Source organism: Gossypium raimondii, chromosome 11, assembly GCF_025698545.1.
Source record: "Gossypium raimondii isolate GPD5lz chromosome 11, ASM2569854v1, whole genome shotgun sequence".
NCBI classification, from domain to species: domain Eukaryota; kingdom Viridiplantae; phylum Streptophyta; class Magnoliopsida; order Malvales; family Malvaceae; genus Gossypium; species Gossypium raimondii.
In genome coordinates, this window is record NC_068575.1 from 49,100,954 (window position 1) to 49,126,876 (window position 25,923).

The 25,923-nt window shown below is 36.4% G+C and overlaps 3 protein-coding genes and 2 long non-coding RNA genes across 8 annotated transcripts; 1 reads left to right on the plus strand and 4 right to left on the minus strand.

Moving 5' to 3' along the window:
* Window positions 1–667: 667 nt before the first annotated feature.
* On the minus strand, window positions 668–2,755 carry LOC128034534 (uncharacterized). Its single transcript, XR_008190595.1, has 3 exons — window positions 2,701–2,755; window positions 2,150–2,234; window positions 668–855 (listed from the first exon to the last, which is right to left on the minus strand). It is a non-coding gene; the product is annotated as an uncharacterized LOC128034534 (long non-coding RNA).
* A 5,767-nt stretch (window positions 2,756–8,522) lies between these two features.
* LOC105801495 (uncharacterized) lies at window positions 8,523–9,937 on the minus strand. Its single transcript, XR_001135952.2, has 3 exons — window positions 9,869–9,937; window positions 9,707–9,791; window positions 8,523–9,596 (listed from the first exon to the last, which is right to left on the minus strand). It is a non-coding gene; the product is annotated as an uncharacterized LOC105801495 (long non-coding RNA).
* Window positions 9,938–10,284: 347 nt separating this feature from the next.
* Window positions 10,285–12,018, minus strand: LOC128034774 (protein MAIN-LIKE 1-like). The gene is made up of 3 exons (XM_052623615.1): window positions 11,838–12,018; window positions 10,659–10,720; window positions 10,285–10,567 (listed from the first exon to the last, which is right to left on the minus strand). The coding sequence occupies exons 2-3, from the start codon at window positions 10,716–10,718 to the stop codon at window positions 10,334–10,336; spliced, it is 294 nt and encodes a 97-aa protein (XP_052479575.1). The 5' UTR covers window positions 10,719–10,720; window positions 11,838–12,018; the 3' UTR covers window positions 10,285–10,333.
* LOC105803396 (uncharacterized) lies at window positions 11,568–14,591 on the plus strand. Its single transcript, XM_012635554.2, has 8 exons — window positions 11,568–12,101; window positions 12,193–12,294; window positions 12,380–12,461; window positions 12,573–12,592; window positions 12,716–12,776; window positions 13,538–13,617; window positions 13,889–13,993; window positions 14,158–14,591. Exons 1-8 carry the CDS (start codon window positions 11,694–11,696, stop codon window positions 14,218–14,220), a joined length of 921 nt encoding a protein of 306 aa, XP_012491008.1. The 5' UTR covers window positions 11,568–11,693; the 3' UTR covers window positions 14,221–14,591.
* A 268-nt stretch (window positions 14,592–14,859) lies between these two features.
* LOC105803395 (zinc finger protein CONSTANS-LIKE 9) lies at window positions 14,860–20,276 on the minus strand. Of its 4 annotated transcripts, none has more exons than XR_001136443.2 (6): window positions 19,967–20,273; window positions 18,442–19,167; window positions 17,314–17,535; window positions 16,249–16,553; window positions 15,432–15,612; window positions 14,860–15,315 (listed from the first exon to the last, which is right to left on the minus strand). XR_001136443.2 is itself a non-coding variant. In XM_012635552.2 (6 exons), exons 2-5 carry the CDS (start codon window positions 19,024–19,026, stop codon window positions 15,793–15,795), a joined length of 1,140 nt encoding a protein of 379 aa, XP_012491006.1. In that variant the 5' UTR covers window positions 19,027–19,167; window positions 19,967–20,276; the 3' UTR covers window positions 14,860–15,612; window positions 15,784–15,792. The 4 variants fall into 4 exon arrangements, 3 of the variants coding, with proteins under 3 accessions (XP_012491006.1, XP_052479574.1, XP_012491005.1); XM_012635552.2 differs by adding an exon at window positions 15,784–15,820 and having other exon boundaries at window positions 14,860–15,612; window positions 19,967–20,276; XM_052623614.1 differs by having other exon boundaries at window positions 14,860–15,612; window positions 20,059–20,273.
* Window positions 20,277–25,923: the final 5,647 nt, after the last annotated feature.

The window sequence follows — 25,923 nt, forward strand, 5'->3', positions numbered from 1 at the left end:
TTCGCTGCTAAATTATAATGAAGAATCATGAGTAGTAAATAAACTGGTAATTAACTAAGTTTTCTTCCAAAGATAACAAATATTTTAAAATGATTATTTTCAAAACTTCGATAGCTTACTAAATCATTTTGGTGACTAATGTAATCTTCCGAATTCGAGTCTAACACCTAGGCCGAGTTGAAGAGATTACAACATAAATAGTCATCCAACTTTTAAAAATTTTCATTTTAGACACCTAAAAAAATAAAGTTCGCACACTTTACACACTCTAATTAAAATTGTTAACTGATGCATTGTATGAAATTTTTTTGTGAATAATAAAATTATTTATGAATTTCCAACTAATATTATAAATTTTCAAGTCAACCTTTACAAGCACCACTCTTGTGTCATCTTCCTCAACTTTTCTTCTTCCAATCCTTTCATCCTCTATTGTTATCACCACTAAGAACAGAACTATTATGGCGATGCCCATGATCTTCCCTGTTATCGCCACTTCTGTAACACCCCTTACCCGTATTCCTTACCGGAACAGAGTATGAGGTATTACTAAATTTTAAAAAAAAAAATTCGACAGCATTCCTACTTATTTTTGCTTAAACCTCCTGCAAATTTACAACACATTCCAATATACCAACCAATTTCATTTGTATAAACACACATACAATTTAAGTATTAATAAACGCTACATTTAAAAGGGAACCATAACATATATTTACATGATGATCCCACATTACATAAGTCGTTTATACATGCCATAAAATTTCGGAACACTAGTAGTAAAATACCCCAAATGTGAAGGATAGTGTAGATGATTGTCTGACTTCGTTCCAATTTCCGAGTTGTTGGAAGTCACTATAATCAAGATAAAAATAAAATCGAGTAAGAATATAGCTTAGTAAGTAAACACATGATAAATAAGTAATTACTCCCATAACTACACCAAAATATAAACTTATTCATGAATAACTTTATTGTTTAGGCAATTTCCAGCAAGCTGTTTTTCTGCATCATATTCGCTAATTTATTTTTATCTGGAGCTACAGGGCTCCAAATTGAGTTCCGTAAATTTTCCCTGAAACTAGACTCATATACCATTTCACCATAAAAATTTCAGAATTTTTGACCCAGCCAATTAGTACAGTTTATTCATTAAACCTTCCCCTGTTTCACTGCCCAACGGTTCTGACCCTTCCTCACTAAAATTCACTTAACTCTCTGTACAAAATTTGAAAAATGGTTTCGCTTGTTTCTAATAAAAATAGACTCAATAAGGATTCCAGGTATATAAATTTCATGCCATAATTATTTTTGTACAATTTTTGATAATTTTACAAAGTTAGAACAGGGGATCTCGAAATCAATCCAGCCCTGTTTCAGTAAAATTCAGATATCTCCAAAAATACAACTCTTTTGCTTATTCTATTTCTTTCACATGAGAATAGATACATTCAACTTCAATTTCATATATTATTCAGCTTCCCATTCATTTTCCACCATTTATGGTGATTTTTCAAAGTTACCCAATTGCTGTTGTTCAACACAGTTTATAATTAAATCGTTCCTTTTGCGTTTTTGATATTTTCTCTCATCTCATACATGGGTCGATTTAGTATTCAACTCAATATTTCCACCATATGGCAATATTCACCTTCCACACTTTTTCGTTGAACACTCGGAATGTTAACCGTTATCGGTGGATCCCGCACTTAGCACCACCACTGAATCGGGAAATCAGCACTTAGCAACCCCTCGGGGGAATCAGCACATAGCAACCCCCTTTTCATTTCAAAGATACGGTGGATATCGCACTTAGCACCACCAATGAAATCGGGGAATCAGCACTTAGCAACCCCTCGGGGGAATCAGCACATAGCAACCCCCTTTCACATTTCAAAGATATGGTGGATCACGCACATAGCACCACCAATGAATCGGGGAATCAGCACACAGCAACCCCTTTTATATACAACATACTCCGGCTTATTCCGAGTGTTCAACCCATAAACCATATATTGCAACCCTTTATCACCTTTCCCGATTTAACAACATTTTTAGGATATTGCCAAACATTTATTTTAATTCCAAATAAATCTCAACATATATCAAATAATATCAAAATAATATATTAAGTCACGTGTTTACTTACCTCGGTGCAAAATATCGTAATTTTGCACTTTACTCCACTATCTTTTCTTTTCCCCGTTTGATATACTCTTCACGTCTTTCTTGATCTATAATAGCAAATTTAACTCGTTTAATATTCACATTTATTAAAATAATCCACCACCCAACTTTTGAAAAATTACAATTTTGCCCCAAACTTTTGCATAATTACACTTTTGTCCCCAAGCTCGAAATTAAACTTCATCACTTATTCTTAAGTTTTATAACATGCTGAACATTTTTCCTTCTATGGCAACATCAAATTCCACTCCAACACATACTTTTGAATATTAATTATTTTTACCGATTATGTCTATTTACCCGTTTTCGCTTAAAATTGCTTAGCAAAAGTTGTTTAACATAATCTCTAGCTTTATATTCCACCATAAAACAGCAAAATAAACATTAAAAACGGTAGAATAAGCTAAACCAAATATGAACCCTAACACGAATTAATGGTAGAATAAGCTAAACCAAGTTACCGGGATTCCAAAAATACGAAGAACATTAAAAACGGGGCTTGGAATCACTTACTATGGAGCTTGAAAGCTTAAAAACCCTAAATATGGCTTCCCCTTTGCTGATTTCGTTCACCATGAAGAAGATGAGCATATTTTGCCATCTTTTTCCCATTTAATTCTATTTAATAACCAAATGACTAAAATGCCCCATTTAAAAAAAATCTATTTCACCCATTTCTTATGTCTATTTTGTCCATCAACTAACTAATGGTCTAATTACCACATAAAGAGCTCCAATTTAAAATTTCATAACAATTAGACACCTCTAAGATGTAGAACTCAACTTTTGCACTATTTACAATTTAGTCCTTTTGACTAAATTGAGTGCCCAAACGTCGAAATTTTCGAACGAAATTTTTACGAAAATTTTCCGTGAAATTGTAGACCATAAAAATATAATAATAACTATATTTTCCCTCGTCGGATTTGTGGTCCCGAAACCACTATTCTGACTAGGCCCAGAATCGGGCTGTTACAACTTCTGTTGATTTATAGAACCCAAGCTTATGCATAGCTTTGAAAAAGAATTTGAAATTTTGCAAAAAGATTAGATTTTTATATTTTTTATGAGCAAAAAAATGGCAACTAACTCGATGAGAAATAGTCTAAAGCTGCAGAACCCAACTGGGACTTTCTATCCTAAGCAAATGAGGGAAACCCATATAGGGAAGTTCTAATTTTTTTTCTTCCTAAATCAATTGGAATTCAACACCAAAAGAAATTAATTAAAAAAATAAAGAGAAATGGAAGGAAATGAGGGAAACCCCATATGAAAAATGGGAATAAAATCTGAAAACCAAAAAGTTCTTAAGCAATGGAGATAAATTTGAAGAGGTGGGTTTTAAAGGGAGAAGGAAAATGTAGATAAAACTTTTAAGAGAATTCAAAGAAGGGATCCCCGAAATAAGTTACACCTCAGAATCTTGAAAGAATCAATGGAAAAATATAAATTCTTTTTAGGTATTTGCCTTGAAAGAGATCAAAATCCACCCATTTTCTTATATTCTTTTTAGGAAATATAAGTTTCACCCTCTCTCCTTACATTGTCACCCGAGAAACTGCCATCTGTCTCAAAATCGATCCATGTTCCTAAATTTAAAAAAAAAACTTAATATTTTTTAAAACTAACGTATATGCTTAATTTTGCCTATAAAAATATAATTAAATGAAAAGCGAAAAAGAAAGGGCATTTTACCAAAAAAAAACCCTTTTTTTAAAAATTACCGAAATGGGCCTATTATTTAATTATTTACCGGAATGGTCTATTTTTCGGTAAATCGCGTCCACGTTAGCGCGATGTCAGGGGACGCGTCAGGAAATCGCGTCCACATCAGCGAGTTGCTGACATGGCAACAAATCGCGCCCTCTAAGACGCGATTTGCTACCACATCAGCAACTCGCGCTAATGTAGACGCGATTTCCTGAGCCACGTAGCGCGTTTCGGGGGACGCGATTTTTCTGTTTTTCCCACGTTAGGTTTTTTCGGCTTTTAGGGCTTAGGGTTCAGGCTTTTTAGGGTTTTTAGGTCTTGGAAGAAATAATTTTGAGTTGACGTTTCTGATCAAATAGTATAAAATCGCTTCTAGCAGGATGCTATTTGAGAAGAATTTGTGAAATCGCACCCTTGTGGACGCGCATTTGCTACAGTAGGTCATGGAAGAAATAAATTTTTTTGACGTTTTTGAGCAAATAGTATAAAATCGCTTCTAGCATGATGCTATTTGAGATCAATTTGTAAAATCGCGCCCTCGTGGTCGCGCTTTTGCTACAGTCGGTCATGGAAGAAATAATTTTTTTTGACGTTTCTGAGCAAATAGTATAAAATCTCTTCTAACAAGATGCTATTTGAAAAGAATTTTTGAAAATCGCGCCCTCGTGGACGCGTTTTTGCTACAGTAACATGTTTGGGCTGAGGCTATAAATTAGGCAGAAAATGTTCTCAGAATGCATAAGTCACAACAGAAACAATTTAGAGAGGCTAAGAAGGTTAGAGTTTCAAATATGAGCGAATATATTAGTGTTGTTATTTACTACGATGGTGAGGTTTGCCACACCGAGAATGGTGTTATTTTTTTGTCGGAGAATACGGTGCAACTGGTTTTTAACCAGAACATAGATTTGACAGAATTTCGTAAAAGAATTAGGCGTAAAATTTTCGGAACGACGCCAATGAAAGTTCTGTCTATCACGTATCGATTTTGTTCTTCTGTTGATCCGGTGACATATGACTCGTTCGACATAAAAGGTGCTCGTAGCTTGGAGGCAATGGTGCAGACTCATCTTGCTAGTGGAGCACCTTATATTGAGTTATATGTACAATTTACATCGCCAACTGATGTACTTGCGACCGGTGTTCGAGATGTATACACGACCCCTAGCCGACACTCGGTTAGCAAGTTACAAAATACGGAACAACCCATGTTCGGTAGCGGTGTCAAATGCACATCCCTCGCAAGACACTCTGTTGGTGGATGGGACATGTACGTCGGTGGCTCGACATTTGATGCTGGAAATACGTACTGGGGAACGGCATCAAGTTCTAGTGGGTAGCAATCTACATCCAATTAGGGACGTTATCAAATGCCTAGAAGAAGGGATGACGTACTCCCTACGACGTCAACCGGTGAGGGGACCTCGTACGTTACAGATGATTGTGGGTTAGAAGATGACTTCGATGTGGATCCACCTCGAGAGCCCGGGCAGGATGGTGCAGAAGTTGGCTTATTTTCTGAGCCGGAGCCTATTCCAACAGAACCTGAAGATGCTGAAAGGAGTTCAGATGAAGAAGAAAATCCACGATTTAGAGTATACTCACCTCCAGCCCACATGCATAATGTTGATCTGTCCGCAGATAATGCGTTAGAGTTTCCAGATCTACCACACTGGTTGCGTGATTGTACAAGTTCGGGGGTAGATTCAGGTGAATTTGAAGTTGGTAATCAGTTTACCAACAACGATAGTTTTATTGGTGCTTTGAAACAATATAGCATCAAAAACAGCGTTAACTACCACGTCGTTAAATCCAAATCTGATAAGTTTGAGGTGAAGTGTGTGGTCCAAGACGGTACATGTTCATGGAAAATCTACGCCTCGTTAAGGAAAATAACAGGGTTGTGGGAGATTAAAAAGTACCAAGGTCCACATACATGTGCTACAAGTATAGTATTGACGGTTTCTGAATAATACTTTTATTATGCAATGTTGCATTATTTAATGTACTCGGTTTATAGGTGTTTCACAAGATCATCCTAAGATGGATTCAGCTATGTTAGCTAGCTTGATACTGCCTACGGTAAAAGCAGATCCCAATACTTCAGTGTCGGTGTTAATTGCCAATAATTGTAGCCAAATGGGGTACACGCCCTCTTACCGCAAGGCTTAGATAGCTAAGCAAAAGGCGTTGGAGAAGATGCATAGTGGGTGGGATGCCTCATATAATGAAATATGGCAGTGGTTTCAGGTGCTAGAGAGATACGTCCCAGGTGCCATCACAGACCTTGAAATGGAACATGCATACTACAACGACCGATTGCTACGTGGATATCAAGTGTTCAAACGCCTGTTTTGGACCTTTAAGCAATGCCGAGACGCATTTCCATACTGCAAGCCGTTGGTACAAATTGACGGTACCTTTATGTTCCGTAGGTATACTCATCGGCTATTGCTTGCAGTGGCACAGGATGGCGGTGGGAGAATTCTTCCAATTGCATTTGCAATAACACCGGGGGAGTCGTCTGATGACTGGGATTTCTTTCTCTTTAAGTTAAGGAGGCATGTGTGCCCCCAACCTGATATCTATGTTATTTTAGATCGGGGCACCGGTATACTAGCTGCATTTGATCGACAGGGAAGCTTATGGCAGCGCACACACCATAGATATTGCCTAAGACACATTGCTTCGAACTACTACAGGCAATATCCATCTAAGAGCGAACGACGACAAGTGACCGACATGGGTATTTAGTCTATATCTGTGTTATTTCGTTAGTCAATTTGAATTAGTTTTATTGGTAGAAGTGGTATAAATTATTCGCTATGATCTTATATTGGCAGGGTATGAAATAAATAAAGATCGTTTTCACGAGATGTTGTCAATTTTACGTTCAATTAACGGAGAAGGGGCAGACTACCTTTGTAACATACGTTTCGAACAGTGAGCATAATCATACGACGGTGGCCTACGATATGGCCATATGATGTCGAACCTGGCTGAATGTATCAATTTTGTTCTTAAAGGAACGCGCCATCTACCGATAACATCGGTTGTGCGAGAGACATATTTTCGTTTGGCGGCGCTATTTCCAAAGCGAGCAGCAAGTTATGTAGGCCAGATGCAGGGAGGACATGTATGGTACAGTAAGGTAGTTCAAGAAATTAACAAGGCCAAGACGAGGGCAAACACCATGCACACGATCGAGACAATTAATGGTTTCGCGTGACAGAGTTTGACAGACCGCACCAAGGTGTTGTTGGCGGGCAATATCGTGTACACTTGCGAAATAGGACTTGTGACTGTGGGATGTTTGATGCACTTCATTATCCATGTGCGCATGTTATTGCAGTTTGTTAGAATCTCCGTCTGGATCCGATGAGTTATGTGGACGAAGTTTACAAATTAGAAAACATGTACAACGTCTGGAGACACGTTTTCCCACCGGTCCCAGATGAACGTAAGTGGCCGCCCGTGTCTCTTGCTCCTTTTAAGCTGTTACCGGATAGAGAATTATGTCACAAACCAAAGGGTCGAGCTTGCTCGACTAGAATACGTAACAATATAGATATCCGAGAAACAGCCAGTCAAACAAAATTATGCAGATGGTGTAGGAATTCAAGCCATACAAGTCGATCATACCCTAATCACAATAGTTGAATGTAATTGTAAAAAAATTAAGTTTGTGAAATTATTAATTGATAAATTGTATTAATGGTTACTAAAAATTATCAAATTATATAAAATTATTAATTGTTAGTACCAGTCAAAACATTTTTCCAAATCTAACATTATGTGAATGTAAATTATTAATTGATAAATTGTACTAATGATTAGTAAAATTATCAAATTATATAAAATTATTAATTGTTAGTACCAGGAAAAACATTTTCTAAATCTAACATTATGTGAAAGTAAAATTATTAATTTAGTTTAGGTTTTAATTAAATTAGGTTAGGGTTTTAAGTTTAGGGTTTAAGGTTTTAATTTAATTAGATTAGGGTTTTTAAGTTTAGGGTTTAGAGTTTTAATTTAATTAGGTTAGAGTTTTTAAGTTAATTAGGCTAGGGTTTTTAAGTTAAGGGGTTAGGGTTTTAATTTAATTAGGTTAGGATTTTAATTAAATTAGGTTAGGTTTTTAAGTTTAGGGTTTAGGGTTTTAATTTAATTAGGTTAGGGTTTTAAGTTAATTAGGTTAGGTTTTTAATTAAATTAGGTTAGGATTTTTAAGTTTAGGGTTTAGGGTTTTAATTTAATTAGGTTAGGATTTTTAATTTTAGGGTTTAGGTTTTAATTAAATTAGGTTGGGTTTTTAAGTTTAGGGTTTAGGGTTTTAATTAAATTAGGTTAGGGTTTTTAAGTTTAGGGTTTAGAGTTTTAATTAAATTAGGTTAGGATTTTTAAGTTTAGGGTTTAGGGTTTATGGTTTTAATTAAATTAGGTTAGGGTTTTTAAGTTAAGGGGGTTAGGGTTTTTAAGTTTAGGGTTTAAGGTTTTTTAATTAAATTAGGTTAGGGTTTTTAATTTAAGGGTATTAATGGTTAGTAGAATTCTCAAATAATATCAAAAATTCCTATTTTATTACATCAAATAAACTTCTATTTTATTACATCAAATAATATCAAAATATTAAAAATATTTGTACAAATAAATTTAAATACAGCAATTAATGTCTATGCCCGGGGGATTCAGTGCCACATGGCGGCCGTCGACGGTTACGTGCTAGATTCCTCATTTCTCTAGCTTCCGGCGGGGTTGTTGTTCCTCCGGCGGGGATTCTGGTTCTTCCGGTACGACATCTGGTTGTCGGACTTGGGACGATGATCCACATTCAAAGAATAGTATATGTGGAGGTGTTTGCATCACGAACGGCGACAGTGTTTGAAACTCATACGTTGGTGGGGATTGGTAAAAAGGAGAGTTCCCCGACAGCCCCTCTTGCGATCCCTCGTGCGCAGCTGGCCTATACATCGGCGGTCCACTCGGCATAACAGGAAATGGAGCTGAACCGGGCATTTGGCTCCAACCTGCCATAGGACTCGAAAAAGGGTACATATAAGGGTTAGGATACATATAAGGGCTAGGAAACGCACCTGGCATCATCTGAAAATACGGGTGCGTGGGTATTATCGGTTGAACTGCTACGTCGGGTGACTGTGTCGGTGCTCTCGTTGGGCCTGGTGATTGAATGGCCGCTGATGATGAGCCAGGTGAATGTCTAGGCCTCGTTGAGGGGCTACCTTCGTCGTCTTGTCGTCTTGGATTTAGAGGCCCGCGCCTTTCCCTTTCGACACGTATTTGCCGCTGCCTCTCCTCTGGCGTCAGTAAATACGGCTTGCCATTGATCCTAAATCATGGCATGTATTCTGGAACCACGCTAACTCCGAAACGATGATTGGTTCCCGAGTAGGTATATATTTATATCGATCTTCCCACATTTCCATGTACTCGGACTAGTATCTCATCCAATCCGTATTCAATTGTCGAAGGTCGACTTTGTGTTGATCATCAAATACCTCAGGATCCACGGGAATCGGTTGTCTACATCCAAACTGTCGTAGCACTCTGTCTGTCTGGTGCGGCTCCACGGTTGCGTAGTTGATCAACACGAGTTTCACGTGCCAAACTTGTGGATTTTTTCAGAACTCTTCTGGGATTATTGCCCGAATTGCCGGATCCTCGTATGGTGTCCATTGAAACTATATGAACATGATAGAAATATTAGTTATATACATAATACTAAATACTAAATACTAAATATCAATCGACTAGCGAATGTATGGAAATATCTATTTTATTTAAAACTTACTTGTGCTTCCGACCGTTGGTCCAATAGAAGCCGTATATCTTCAAGAGAGGACGGTAATTGAGCATGACTTGTCGGATGGTTCCACCTAATTAAATAAATTTTTAGCATACTTTTATTTTTAAAAATCTACATAATAATTGTAAAATCTAATATAAAATTTACCACATTATGAGTGGGAATGTATATGAGTGGTCTACTCGAGGACGTAGAAATGGAAAGCGAAACCGTGCCACGATCGCAGAGAGTGACAGTAACCTCGATTTTACTCTCCTCGGTGCGCCTCAAGACATCTCCCGATATAACATTGCCAAGATGGTAGACCCCAACTCAATTCACCGGTTGCTCTAAAATCAACGAGTTTCAGCAGCCATCTTAGATGTACGCGGCTCCGTGACGTGTCGGGCATCAGATAACCTCCAATTAATTGAAGAATGTATGCCCGAGCATATCAGATTCTTTCAATTTCTGTTGAATCTTCATCCAGATCGGGAATGTGTCACGAATCCACCCATCTCGATCTTACCTCCTCCATTTTCTCCTAATAGCGCCAAAAGCTCAGAGCACACCGCCCCAATCGCTAGATTAGGCAGTTCGGTGGATCGGGCTCCCGTCCACCGGCAATCCCAATTACAAACTGGCATCTTCTAGAGTGATAGTGCACTCTCCACATGGAAGATGGAATGTGTGCGTCTCAGGTCTCCACCTCTCGATCAACGCACTGATTAGTTTTGGGTCCACATTGCATCCCCAGCCTACCGTCGCCACGTGCCAAAAATCCGCTTCCCGCGGGTAGTTCTCTACCAACGGTGATGGAGGAGCATGCATATTCCGGAAATTGCATTCCAATACCTGATCTACAGACTTTTATAACAAATAAAAAATTAATAATCATCTAAAAATGCATAAATAAAAAATTCTTAAATAATATTTAAAATTTAAATTTAATACTTACCATTTTCATTTGTTCCACCGATATGTGATGTTTATCAAGACGAGTCAATTCTCCGGCCATTGCTGAAATCGTACAAATTTTTACGGTTAAAAAAAAAATTTAAAAAATTTAAAATTATTTTAAAAAAAGGGGGTTAAAAGAAACTTAAGAGGAACTTAAGAGAATTTTTGAAGAAAATTGAGAGGAAATTTGAGAGAGGATTAGTTTGTGGAAAAAAAAAAGGGGTAGGGGTATCAATAGTTTTTTTTTTACCGTTGGGGGGCAACGGTCAAATTTTTGACCGTTGAGCACTCGTTTCACGCTACGTGTTGAAAGCAGTAGATTTCAAATATGAAGTTGTCGATGTGGCAAGAACTCGCTACCAAGTGGATGCGATTTCCTAGCGCGTCCCCTGACGTCGCGATGACGTGGACGCGATTTGCCGAAAAATAGACTGTTCCGGTAAATAATTAAATAATGGGCCTATTTCGATAATTTTTTAAAAAAATGGATTTTTTTGGTAAAATGTCCAAAAAGAAATGTAGAGCGCAAATAAAATAAAAGGGCGAAACAAATAACTTAAAAGTTTTTGGCAAAAAAAATATATTAGATCAAAAGATAAATTGATCATTATTGTTAAAAATGTTATATATTTTATTGTTAAATGCTAATGAGGCTGTTGGAGTAATTAGACATATACTTCATGTTGATACGTTAAAATTAATTCAAGTAAAATGAAATTTTTAACAAAAACAATGTAAAATGGATGAAATTTATTTTACGTGAAAAGACTATTTCAAACAACCAAAAATTTTATTTTTATAAAAATCAATTTATATCTTAATTTAATATACAAAATTAATTCATTCATTTTTAATAAAATACTAATAACGGTAATAATAAAGCGAGAAGGAAAATTCATTTAGAAAATAAAAGACTGTTCTGCTTCTGAGTTTTCTCGGTATAATTAGGGTTTAAAAAGGGTTTTTGTAATCTTCTCTTTCTTGTCATCCTTGTTTTTTTTTTTTCCTGTTCAAAGAAAGAAAGAAGCTGATAATGACAATGGAGGAAGGCAGTTTTACAGCCGGAAAAAGGAAAAGAAATCTGGGTAAAAAGAAAGGTACCAAAGCCAAAAATAAGAAGCTCAAGATGTTGGAGGGTAAAGGAAAAAAGTTTAGAGTAAGTAAAAAAATGAGAAACCTGTTTGAGAAACGTGCCCGTGACTACAATTCTGATGACGAGGAGGAGGAGGAAAAGGAAGACACAGCGGAGGAGGCAGTTCTTCATGATACCCGGAGAGGGCGCGGCGGAGATATTTCTTTTGAAGGAAGTGATGATTCAGAAGGAGAAGAACAAGAAGGAGGTGAAATTCAACCTGGGATTATGAGGTTTACGGAAGGTGTCAGAGCATTCAGGTTGGCATTTAAGAACATTATAAAGAGGCATGTGGCTGATGATTCATTGGCAATGCTAGTTTCTGAACTTGGGTCTTTTTCATTTCAGATAGAAAATTTTATTTTATTTTCCCAATAATTCTTTTTAAAAATTGTTACAGGGTCCTGTATTATCAGGGCATAAGCAACTTGTTGCAAAGAAGTTAGCTGAAGAAGAAGCTGAAAGGAAAGTCAAAGGAGAAGCTAAGAAAGAAAAACATTTGGTATTTGCCTTGGAATTTGCTAAATATTTTACAATGACTGCTTGTGTTATGCTTTTTTTTAGGCTATGTGATTTTAATGTTACAGGTTGCAGAGAAAGGGCATGTGAAGCCTGCAAATTACTTGGATTCACAGGAAAAGTTTCTAATCGGTATTGCTACAAAAGGAGGTATTGTATTTTTAGACCGTATTTTCTTCTAATGTTATACATATAACTTAGTTCATTGCTTATTTCTTCTCATACTAATTTTGTTTTTTTATGTGTTGCTGGAAATTTCAGTGGTGAAGTTATTCAATGCTGTAAGTTGTTTTATGGAAGCTAAAATTTCTTTGTTGAAGTATCTTATTTTGTCTGTTAGTCTGATTGATAGTTATTACTATCCAGTCTCTGCGTAATCTTTTGTTGTTTCATATATCATGTAGGTGAATAAAGCACAAAAGGCTCAGAAAGGATTGGACCCTTCGAGGTCTAAAGATGCAAAAGGTATATTTATATCACTACAACTATAATTTTATATTGAACATCTAAAAGCAAATTTATTGAATTTTGGGAAATGTGCAATACCCGGCTGCCATGTAAATCTTGTTCTGAATATTAGGCCTTCTTATGGGCATTTGGCATTTAAATAACTTGGAATGCTTGTTCTTGGCTTCTTGCTTAATTTCTTTCAAGTTATGTCTATGGCTAGATCAGTGAGAAAAGACATGATATACTATTATCATTTATCACCAGGCAATCTTCTCGTACATTTGTCACTCAGTGGTTCTCACCTAGAACAGCGAGCCTTTTGTATATATATTATATGCATATACGTACAAACTGTTGTCACTTTTATCTGATCAGATGGTAGATACTTTATTCTTTCAAAAGCTTAGATTTGAAATGGTTCTTATTTATTGAAGTAAACTTCATCTTTCTCCTGTATCTGCAGCTAGTTCTAAATCTAATGGAATGGTTCTTAATTATTGGTGCTTATAGAAACTATGTTTGCTGTTTTAAGTTCTATCATGGTGTACAAATGAAAAAATTAAATGGATTTAATAAAATATTTATGCCTTGATACCCTAGATTTAGAGCTGAGTATTATTTAGGTTCTTTATGCACGGATGTCAATTTTCATGGTACTTAACATATGCTACTTTTAAAAGATTATGGAAAACTTTGCTTGCCCCTGGATAACCCTTAAAAGTGTGTTACTTTTAAAGTTCCAGTTTTCTGACTTTGTGGTTCATGCTTCCTGCCAGTGATAAGGAAGCGAAGGAAAGAAGCCTTCTTTTCAGAGCTAGGCAAGACATCATTGCCCGCACGTGATTCTTCCAGTAAGGTTGGTTATTTTCTTAAGTATTTTACAAATTCCTTGCATTTGTGCTATATCTCTCCGGATATCCTTTTTTCCTTAGTACTGTTGGATGTTTTTGTGGTCTATCTACAAAACTTTAGTATGTGTGTATCATCTTGTCAATGTTAAGCTACAAAAGAATTATCTAATTTGGCTCATAATTTGCTGGGAACGTCACATTAATTGCCTCTTTATTTGTTATATGGATTCTGTAGATACTTTTCTGTAATTGCTTACGCAGCTTTATGACATGCAGGGTAATACATCTGATTCTAGGAATGATGAAGGACCTGCTTGGGCCCCATTGCGTGATAATTACATGCTAACAAATCCTAAATTGAAGGACTGGGATAAAATGGCGGTAAGAATGCTAATTCTTTTGATTGTTACACAAGTCATGCCCCTCTCTTTCTCTAGTAGACACCATCATTAGATTTACTCGTGAATTTTGAGTGCGGGAAGTGACTGCATGCGTTTACCTCTTCATTTTAGGTAACAAGTTCTTTTTCTGCCAATTGTTTACAGGACTCGGCAATAGTTGATGATGTTGGAATGATGTCTGAAGATAGTGGTTCAGATGATGATTGATGTCCTTTGAGGTTAAGGAGATTAAGTAGTAGTGTTCTTGCGGGCCATGGTATAACAGCTGAACCTGAATTTTTTTTTCCTTTTTCTTTACTTCTTCCCAATTTTGTGTAGTGGTCTATTTATTATTTATAAATGAATTAAACCAAGAGGAATGATTGTTCTCCATACTGCCTTAATTTGCACTCTGATCGTTCACTGCTCCATTGTTGATGCATGGAAGGAAAATATTGGAGCATAGTGAGCCTATGGATTTATTGGTTCTTTTATAGCTGATGATGATGTGTTCATCCCGGTAGTTATTGTAATCAAACCAGATTTCCAATATGTATTTTGTTGTAGTTGTTGAAAATAATTAACGAATTTTTTATACATATCGATGTTATGTCCATGCCCTCTTATAAGAATCACTCCTGAGGGTAATATGTCTCTTACAATTCATCAACAGGGATAAAAGTGGTATTCGCCATTATTCCTAAGGCTCTATTGCTTGGCATTGTATGATATACCAGATTCTCGGAAGCATTGCCTTTGTTTCATGGTAAAGGGGGGTAGATACAAAAAAGAATAGAAAATGTTTTTTTTTTTTTTTTTTGTAATTTGTATAAAAGTTTACACACAATGTCCATCCAAAGTGCAAAGTGATCAAATCCAGTGCTGTACAAATCCAACCACAAAAGAGAACTACAAGTGTATATCCCTTGTCTGACCCAGCAGGCACAATTATTTACTTTTGGCAAACAATTAAAATACTAAACTGAACTTAGAAATAGAATACCTATGCTATACATACATGTCCATCAGAAGTGAAGGAAAAAAAAGGCGCAAAACTACAGCTGCATGCTTTCTTGCCTATAACTGAGACATTCCAAGGCGCAGTGGTGGCGGTGACAGCAGCAGCTTTTATAGAAGCGCTAACACCAAGAATGAATACGGATGGGTTGACGAACTGATGAGGTTGAAAGCAGTGGCTTGGGTGGTGGCAAAGGCAGATCTCGGCGAATGATGTCCTGATACAAGAATCTTTCCATTACCGGAGCCTTGGAAATTCATTCAAGGCAGTTCTGTATCCAACATCACCTGATAAAACCTGGGGCCCTGAGATACAACCATATATACATATACCCTGTCATTTAACTAGTTCAGAAAAGAAAAAAGTACAAGCATCAATTTCTCCATTATTAGACAAAGAATAATAAATTCTTCAAACTAACATTCATGTGTTTCTTTCCTTTTTGTAAGCACGGTTAAAAAAATTTGTACTCTCAGCAGCTTCTAGTTTGGTTCAACGGATCATAATCATAGGCATCACCGGCTTTGACAAAGCGTCCCTTCACTCGCTTTCTCACATCAGCCCTTGCTTTGCGAGAGGCATATCTCACTCGCTTTTCAAACCTATCATATGCCACAAGGATGAAACTAATAAACATATAAAATTCCTCCAACAGGTAGAATGGTTTTTTTATAATCAAAGACTAGTGGTAAAATAAAATGTTGAGACTGACAGTAAAGAGAATATATATCTCATTTCCCAGAGATAAATATACATGGATGTAGCCAACCCACCTTTCCTTGCTAGCGAGCACCGCAATCAAGCAAGCTCCTTCAATGACAAGAATAGCAACGAAAACACACAACTTATAGATGATGATACTCAGATACAAGAAAAAATACAAATGTTAAAATGTTATAGGTTTGATATATTTTACTTGGAGACATGTGAATCCATTGCTGCATGCCTAAACTGAAACTTAAAGGCCAATAGAGAAAGTCCATAAGAAGAAAAACTAGGAAGTGCAAGAGAGAACATGGACTCAAGCCATGATAGTATACTTAGTAACCCATGTGGTAAATCAATCCATAGAACTAAAAATTCAGACGCAGGAGAGGAACTGAAAGGAAGAACATCTCAAAATCCAGAAATTTTTAAAGCAAGAAGCACTAAAACAACAAATGCAACAACCTAATAATTATATCTAAATATAACTAGAACATATGTACATTTTATATGGGTTATCAGCGTATACTTACTTCCGTGTCTTCTTCTTTTCCTTGTAACGCATGACAGCATCGCTTCGAGTTGCTGATGGGATGGAGCTCTCAGTACATGGAGGACACCAGGGAGGCTCTCCCATGAGGAGCATTGATGAAGCCCCACAATCTTGATAATCACCAGCGCTACTCTCTCCAGTAAGGCCAGAAAACGAGAGGCTTGAATGTGCATGCTTTGTCGTAAAATACAGAATTGAATCAGTTTTATTGCTCATCACAGAATCAGCTGATGCCGCATTGCTGCATGCTGGCTGGATTGCATTGACCAGTCCAATGGATGAGCCCTGGACAAGAATATTGTAAGAACATTTTCCAAGTACAACTTGAAATTCTTAGTGCACTATGAATGATTTTGTACAATATGACTCCCTAATGAAGATGAAACAAACATGTAATATCCAAGCAGATTGAAGTGCCAATGTTCATAAGCAGATTGTTAAAACATACATATTTTACAAGAAAGCCGATCTAATAATAACCAAGAAGGCACTGAAAGATCAAGTACTTGCAAGCTTGAGGAATCCTCAATCTCAGCACCAATAATGGGCTGTATAATCGACACATCCAAAAGAGGAGCATTTTCCTGAAACTGGAAGGAGAAATAAACTTCCTTTTTTACATTGGTTATGTCTGAGAATCAAGGCTATTGTTTTTCTCCAGATACTACTGAAATTTCATCATTATTCAAAATGAAAACACAGCAAATGGAAGGACAATAAACTTCATTTGGATACATTACTCATGTCTGAAAATTAAGGTTATTGATGCTATTGATCCCCCCACCAAAATGAATAATTTCCTTCGAGGAAGAGAATGGAAAATCTAGTAGAAATTGTGTTCATCAAATTAAAGCTTCTCATGATCGTGAAATTTTTTTCTCTATTTTAATCTGACAAGGAATGCTTCCATTTTACACGTTAAGAAAAGAAAATAGCTCAAATATGCAATATATATCACAAGTTCTAATCAAGAACACCATGAAAAAAAAATTCATAACATCTAAAAAATTCACCACAAAGCAAGAACAAAAGAAATTGAGATAACCTCAGCAGCCACTGCACCCTGACAGGTGGAATCAGCAGCAGACATGTCTTTTGTCCCAAATAAACTATCAATCCCACCGTTCTCTAAAAGTTCTTCTGAATGATTAAGAGTTACCCCAAAGAGTTCTTCATAGTTTTCAAGGTTCAAATCAACTTCATCTATGTTGAAGTCATCATACAGGTCATCTTCAGAAAGTCCAGGATACTTTGTTTGAGGACAAAACTGCAAATTAAGTACAAAATTAGCAAAGGTTCCCAAAAGGGAACATATTATCTCTACTATGTCAAAAATGAACTTGAACCATCTGATACTAAAATTCTACAAAATTACAAATAATCACTCTTCTTATGATCAGAACAAAATTTTGATAACTTCCAACAAAAACATCAACCAACTTTCCCTGTTTCTTGTGTACATCACTTTCACACTGTCCTTTTCCCTCTCAATTAAAATAAATGTAACACTTCAACAATGTAGATGATGGCATGAGACTAGAAGCAGAAAGAAATTCATATGGGTGAAATCAGAGAGATCTAGATTCCAATTATGAACCCATGGAAGAAAAGGCATAAGATCACAAATATAACTGAGGACCAGGTTAGTGATATAGTAATTCCACTGTGAAGGCCTCACTGAATAGTTATCTGTAATATTACTGTAAAACTTGAGTTGCTTTTGGGCCAAGAAATAAAAATAAAAACTGAATACAAGTTCAAGTTATACTGTAGGTTTACTGAAAGATCAACATCTTTTACATTTAAATGAAAATTCAATCAAGTTCAACTGGATGGACCTTCAATTTCCATCATAAAATGAAATCAAGAAAAGAAAGGAATTGAAATTGGCATACAGTTCTTCCACAGAAGAAACTAATTGGAACAAGAAGTTTTTGCTTAAGCTAGTTTTCTGGTCAGAAAGAGCAGCTATCACAGAATACTCGCTGTAAATATGCTTTCAGCACTAAGCACGGACTGCAGAATGCATTTGCAAATTTGGACCCGTTCTCGAAAAGCTTATCATAGTTCTTTCATATTGCCCCAAGAGACTCAGATATCAAGGGCCTGAAAGTACCTCAAGGATAGTGCATCTAAGTTTGTCAAAGACAAATATTCAGAATTCATCATTTACCTTGGGCAGTGATGTATCTGTTGATCCGGCTGGCTGATCCAGAAGCTGTGGTGCAGGTCTGTGTTCAGGAATCGAAGTTCTGGTCCAGCCACTTCCCTTATCCACATTGCAGTCACCATTAACCTCAGCAACACCAGCACTGTTGTGGCTAATGGTGTTTACTGTAGGGTCCCAGGAAGTACTCTCTATGTTCTCAGAGATGCTCATCAAACCTAATTCCTGCTCACAAGCAGATTCGCCTGCAGAATCTGATTGTGAAAAAAATGACCATATGGAAGAAAGTTCCCCAGATGATGGGCAACCAGAATAACTATTAATTGTTTGCCTCTTATGTGTTGAATTCGAGGTAGAGGCATCATGACCCATCCAATCACAGTTTTGACAGAGGGAAACCTTTTCTTCAGCACATCTAACAAAAGCAGGCTGTGAATTGCATCTTTCACATAACAATGTTCTCGAATGGCGTTTTGACAGAGCATTAGCAGAATGGACATTTCGATCACATGACAAACATAAACAAGCAGCATCAGACCGGCAATATACCAGCGAAGGTTGATCACCACAGAAATCACAAATGTAACCCATCTTCCCAATCACACTAGTCCTAACCAAACACTAGAACTTTTCTCCAAAATTTACAGGCTTCTAAGCAAACTATACATCAAGTGGGGCAAGTAGCTTCTCAGATGATCCCGGACTCTGCTATTTCTTCGTGCCCTTCAATAGCTGTCATATAGAGAAGAGTAAAAGATTGTTGTTAGAAGAGATTTCAGTTCATGTTTGATGTAACAGCAAGCTTAATCAACATCTACTGACTATATGGGGTAGCTTAATTACTTAAAATTTGATCACACAATAGAGATATAGCGAAGGGTTCAAATTCTAGAAGTCACTTTAATCATCCAAGAGTTCACATGATCAGCACTGTTTAAGAGTAAAAGTCGCTAATTTTCTCAATAAAGACAGCCAAAAAGTTAACAGTTCTAAGCATCTAGAAACAAACAGAAAACAATAATCTATACAATAAGAGAATACGCAAAAGCGAAATACACATATACACACACTCAAAACAGAATTGAGTAGAAGAGAGAAAATTCCTCGTTAAATTTTAGTCATCCATGACGAGTCAAACAGTCAAAATAAAATAAGTAAAAAAAAAAAAGTGAAACTATTTTTTAATTTTAATAAAAAGGAAAAAGGCAAGGGAGTAAGCATCCCATGAAAAGCACTACAAGCAAGACTAACTCCATTCCAGAACATGTAAAATTAAAGAATTAGAACTTCAATCTAAAGACTGAACTCCATAATCAAAGCAAAAACTACACAAACAAACAAACAAATTAAGCAAAAAAAAAAAAAAAGGAGATCAATCAACAAGCCAATAAACCAATATGTAGTAACAAATAAAAAAAAAAGTGAATCTAAAACCCATAAATGAAATCAAAATTAAGTGAAGGAAAAGAGAAAGACCCAGAAATGAAAATCAAATTAAACGCTTTAATCTAAAGAGAAATAAGAAATTTACCTTGAGGGGGAAAAAAAGATGACAAGATCGGTTACTAGCTCTAATATCGAAATAGGAGTTATATATATACAAAAAAAGAAGAAGGAAATTACAACGAGAAACCCCAAAGCAAGGAGCCTTCCAGAATTTCTCTCTGTTTTTTTGCTGCTTTTGCTCTGTGTTTTTCCCCTGTTTTGAGCTCTATTTTCAGGCTTTTGCTCTGTTTTATTTAATTATTCATTACTCTGTTTTGGGGTTATGGAGGTAGGAGATAGAAATTGGTGGGTGTATATGGAAAAAGAAGATGATGAGTAAGCTAAAAGTGCAAAGAGAGAGAAAAGAAAATATAAATAAAAAGGCAGAAAGGGAAAATAAAGCAAAAAGTGGGACCCCATCCTTTTCAATCGTGTTTCTTGGTCCCTCCTATCATCAACTTCCATCTCCATTTCTTCTTTTGCCTGTTTTGCTACAACTCATTTATAAAATTAAAATTTCAAAATATGTTTAGTACTTAATTACAACAAACATTGTTAAATTCTTTTACCGTGGATGAGGTTAAGAATCAATTTGGTTGTAGTAGGTTTATTGTTTAGACATGTCATTTATTAATTTAAATAAATTTTGATTCATTTCTAAGTAAATTAATTACAGGCATGAAAGTGTCTTTCACTCAATCAACTAACATTTGAAAGCACAAATCATGTCATTTTATATTTGTTTGTTAGTTGTAGAGACAATTTTCTAAACCCTCAACTTTCTATTATTTGATAATAACATATTTTAATCTTTATTCATCATCATTTCTTTCAACTTAAATTATACATTTATATGTGTAATAATATAAAAAGTTTATTTAATATATACACAATAATTAAATATAAATTAAATTAAACAATTAAGTAAAAATTCTTATAAAAAATAAAGAAATCTTCAAAGTAAACAAAAACAATTCCTTCTGTTTTTCAAAAATAAATCATATGAGTGGCTAAAAATTATCAATTGAGATTAATTTACTGCTACTGTCACGGGGCTAGAGTTTTCTCTTGCGATCCATTCGTCCAAACTCGCCTAAGTCAGCCTTAACTCAAGTGACGATTCCTTAAGAACTCCTCCAGGGCACCAAATTGAAGAGCGGAAGCGATTTATGCCAAAAGAAGCTAAACAAAAGAACAACAGAAAGAGCGCTCGCAAAGTGTTTGAGTAAATGCTCTCAATTCTCTCATTCACAAAGAATAATGAAACAATGAATGGAGTCAGTACAACTGATGGGGAGGCTCTCTGTTTATAGTTGAGCTCCCTCAAAACCGACGGTCAAGATACATTTACATCGACAGATGAGATTAACTATATCCCTTTATTTTAGGGATTTACAGGATATGCCATATCAAATCTAATCTAATCTTTACAAGATATGATTCCATCTATCTTCTAAGATTAGTTACCATATTAGCCTAAATTGCCATGTCTTCATTATCGGGCCAACCAGGCTTAAATCTGACAGGCTTCTCTAATAGCTCTTTGAATCGGGCCAATTCTCGTAGGCCAAATGATCCCCATCTGAATGATAGACCTTCATTGGATGCATTTGGCGCAATGGTCACGAGCTTTGAACTGCGGCCGTGACATTCTCCCCCACCCATTCTCGCAATGTCCTCGTTGCGACTTCCGAATGGCACTGACTTGATTCGCCTCGGTCTCGTCTCGACGCCTTAGCCTTTCTTTTCCTTCGGGACTTTTGTCTCGGCTTACGTCGCTTCTTAACTCAAACCGTCCTACTCGTTTGTACATCTCGATGACAAGAAGTTATGTCACTCTCTTGTCCACATTTTAACTTTTCTCGAATAGAATCCTCGTGATTCACCACCCTTGGCTTCGCTTTGTCCACAGTCTCTCGGCCTCTTTGCTCAAGAACTTCGAAAGGGCCCCTACGTTCTTGCCAAGTCAACAAGTTAGAATGCAAAACACTATCACAATGTTCGAAATGTACCTTTGCATTTACTCTGGTCAATTGTCTCACATGCATCACTTCTTTTTCCTTGAAGTCTGATGCACCACCCACCTCTCCCATAGGTGGAAGCCTTATCGATGACTCGGCCAACTCCGACGCTTCACTCAACTTGAGCCTAATTGGTCCCAGCTTCACTGTTTTCATCGCAACTCTTTCTTCTAAGTCCGATGACAAACTCACCTCTTCCTTGGGTGGAAGCCCCTCCGATGACACTCGCTTCTGTTGAAACCATCTTTTGAAAAACAAAAATATTTTAGGTTGTCAACCTTAAAAAATTAAAATTGGGAGTCACCACCAATATTTATTAGGGTGTGATTGGATCACCTAAAAAAATGGCATTGGTCTACAAGTTTTAGAAAAACGGATTCGGGAGTCAGTTACGTATGAGGAAGGATTAGCACCCTCGTAACGCCCAAAATTGGTACCTAGTTAATTAATTAGTGTCTTAAGGTCGAGAATTTGGAAAAAAAAACGTAATCCTTAGCAAAACTTAAAAGGCTATGTATTAAGACCCTTATTATTTCAGAGAAAGAAGATACCACACACAATGCGTTAGGGCACAGCATTCTAATTTTCCCCAAAATGAATTGGGTCAAAATACTTGTACAATAAAACTTTAAAAGAACATCCACTTATCCAAGATTTAAGAAATCAAACCCAATACGTTAGGGCACGATTCCTCTAGAATCCCAAACTCGGAATATTTCATTTACTTTAAAAGAACATCCATTTATCCAAGATTTAAGAAATCACACCCAATACGTTAGGGCACAATTCCTTTAAAATCCCAAACTCGGAATATTTCCTTTATTATTTTTAAAAAAATCTTCATTTCGAGAAATCAATGCGTCACATCCAATACGTTAGGACACAACGTGTTGAATTCCCAATAATGAGTTTTTATTTTTTGATTGAAGAGAAATGCTCGATTATCGGATTTAACGAATAAAATTGGAACCCAATACGTTAGGGCTCAATTCCCTTGAAAATCCTAAATACGAACATTATCTCAATTTTTAAAAATTTTCTATCTTTAAATTTGAGTAAAAAAATGATGCAACGTGATTTTATACATGCAAATGCTATAATAACAATAACAATAATAAATACATCATCGACATAAAAATAATATAAGCAAATGAATAAACGAAATAAAAAAGGTAATCCATGACATGCAAAATATTAAATGTAAACACAATTATACAATGGATGGGATAGCAAACAAATAAATAAGGACCAAAAGATGTACAAATGGAAATTATGAAGATTAAAATATACATATAATTTACAAATAAAATTTTAGGTCATAGAATTTATATATAAATACAATACATAATATACTTATGAAAATAAAGAAAAAATATAATTATACGTACATATATAAAATAATAAAAATAAGTATATTTTAAAAAAGAAAAAAAGGGTGAGTATTTAATCACTTAAAAAATGTAAATGTATACATATAAATATGAAAATATTCATTAAAAAATATAGGAAAATATTCGTTAAAAAATATATATGTGTACATATAAAAGGAATATATATAGATAAAAAAATAGAATAAAAATAATAATTACACTATTAATTAATAAAATAAATAAAAAGAACATAAAAAACTAAATTGAATCGCAATTTAAAAATCTGGGGTAAATCCGTAAATAAATAAAAGTAAAAGGACTAATTTGAATGCGCGAATTACATAGAGGGGCTGGAAGGGAAATTTTCCCTTCTCATCTAAAACGGTGTCGTTCAAAAGGATTAAATTAGAATTTAAAATAAATAAAAGGGTAAATTAAAAAAATTAAGAAAACTTAATTACAAAAACATTAAAAGGCGGAGGGCTAAATAAATAAATAAATAAAATTCGCAGTGGTATCACCTTCTCCCTTTTTTAAAATCGTAAATAAGTAAAAATAATCGAAAGAAAAAAAATAGTAAACCACCTTTAAAAAACTACCAATCGTTCTTTTTTTATTCCTCCTCTTTTTCTCCCGTCCTTTTAAATTTGAAGGGAGAGGCCTCTATTTATAGTTGAGACTCCCCAAATCCAACGGTACAGATCAATTACATCAACGGCTGAGATTAAAGGGTATCTACAAATTAAATCTCTGAGATTACAAAATCATATCTTCTAAGATTACATATCATATCTAAGATTGTATATATCATATCTAAGATTGCATATCATATCTAGGATTGCATATCATATCTAAGATTGCATATCCTCAAAAATTATGTTTCCATATGTGAGCCCGGGCTAAAATTGGGTATTACAGCTGCCCCTCTCTCCTCTTTGCCCTCTTAGCTTCGGCTTTTCCCTTGCTCGAACCAAGCTTCTTAGGCTCCTTGTCTGCTCCATCGTTCCCTTCGATGACAGGCTTTCTCGGACACTTCTGCAACCTATGCGAACCATGACACAAGAAGCACTCCACTGGCTTCTTCTCGCTTTCGGCCTCCTTGGTTTCGACACCCATTGCGCTCAAACCAAGTACCAAAGCCTTTCCCACCGGCTTCTCCTTAAGCTCGGATTTCTTCAGACATTTCTTCAACATGTGTGGACCGTCGCAAAGAAAGCATTTCAGCTTGTCCATTTTCCTCTTGGGTTTCTTCTTCCCAACTCATGGTTTCCCATTACCACCATTGTCACCGTTGCAGTTGCCATCAACAATATCTTCCTTGTGATCCATTTCACATACGCTCCTTTCCTCCGACTTGGAAGACCCAAGCTTGTCTTTCCCTAGACCAAGCTTGACCACGGACTCAACTACCGTCATGGCTTCCGACAGCTTTTGGACACCTCTTTGTTCCACCTCCTGTCTGACCCACGGCTTCAATCTATTCTAAAAAGCAAGCAATGCTTCTCTTTCGGTCACCTCTGAAACTTGGAGCATAAGTTCCTTGAACTCTCGAACATACTCCCCCACTGTGCCCCGTTGCGTTATCCCTTGCAACTTTGCCCGAGCTTCTTCCTCAGCAAATTCTGGGTAAAACTGTCCCTTCAATTCGCATTAGAACTCTTGCCATGTCCCAATCTCACCTTGCCTTTTATCTGTGGTTCTGCCTCGCCACCATAAAAACGCAAAGTCAGTAAGAAACATTGAAGCAGTGTTTACTTTAACCGCATCGTCCACGATGCCTTTGGCACGGAAGTAGTTTTCCATCCTCCACAAGAAATTGTCCACATCGCATGCAGACCTTGTCCCCACAAACTCTTTCGGCTTCGAGACATCCTCGTTATTGAGTGTTGCATTTGCCACTCCTTTTCCCATGGCTACTCGAAACAAGGCCAGCTCTCCCACGAGCTCCTCTATTCTTGTGCTCAAAGCCCTCGTCGTGGCCATTGTTTCCTCCTTCAAAGCCATCATCATAGCCTCGAGAGCATCATTCCTTTCCGACAGTTTATCCCTATGTGAATTAAACAACTCGTTTACCTTATCCATGGTGGAATCAAGAGACATCTTTACATAGTCTCTAGACTGCTCCTTCCAGTTTGCTATGCGATCCTCGACCCCATCAAGTGCCTCCTTTACATCCTCCATAGATCCCTCAAGTTTACCCACACGTTCCTCTACTACCGATAATGTCTCCCTCAAAGACTTCGTCGCCCACCTTTGTTCGAACTCTTCTTTCGACATCCCAATGGTGCCTTCGAACCAATAACTCAGATATCATTTGGTTCGAACCAACAGCTCTGATACCACTTGTCACGGGGCTAGAGTTTTCTCTTGCGATCCGTGCGGCCTTAGGCGATCCGTTCGTCCAAACTCGCTTAAGTCGGCCTTAACTCAAGTGACGATTCCTTAAGAACTCCTCCAAGGCACCAAATTGAAGAGCGAAAGCGATTTATGCCAAAAGAAGCTAAACAAAAGAACAACAGAAAGAGCGCTCACAAAGTGTTTGAGTAAATGCTCTCAATTCTCTTATTCACAAAGAATGATGAAACAATGAATGGAGTCAGTACAATTGAGGG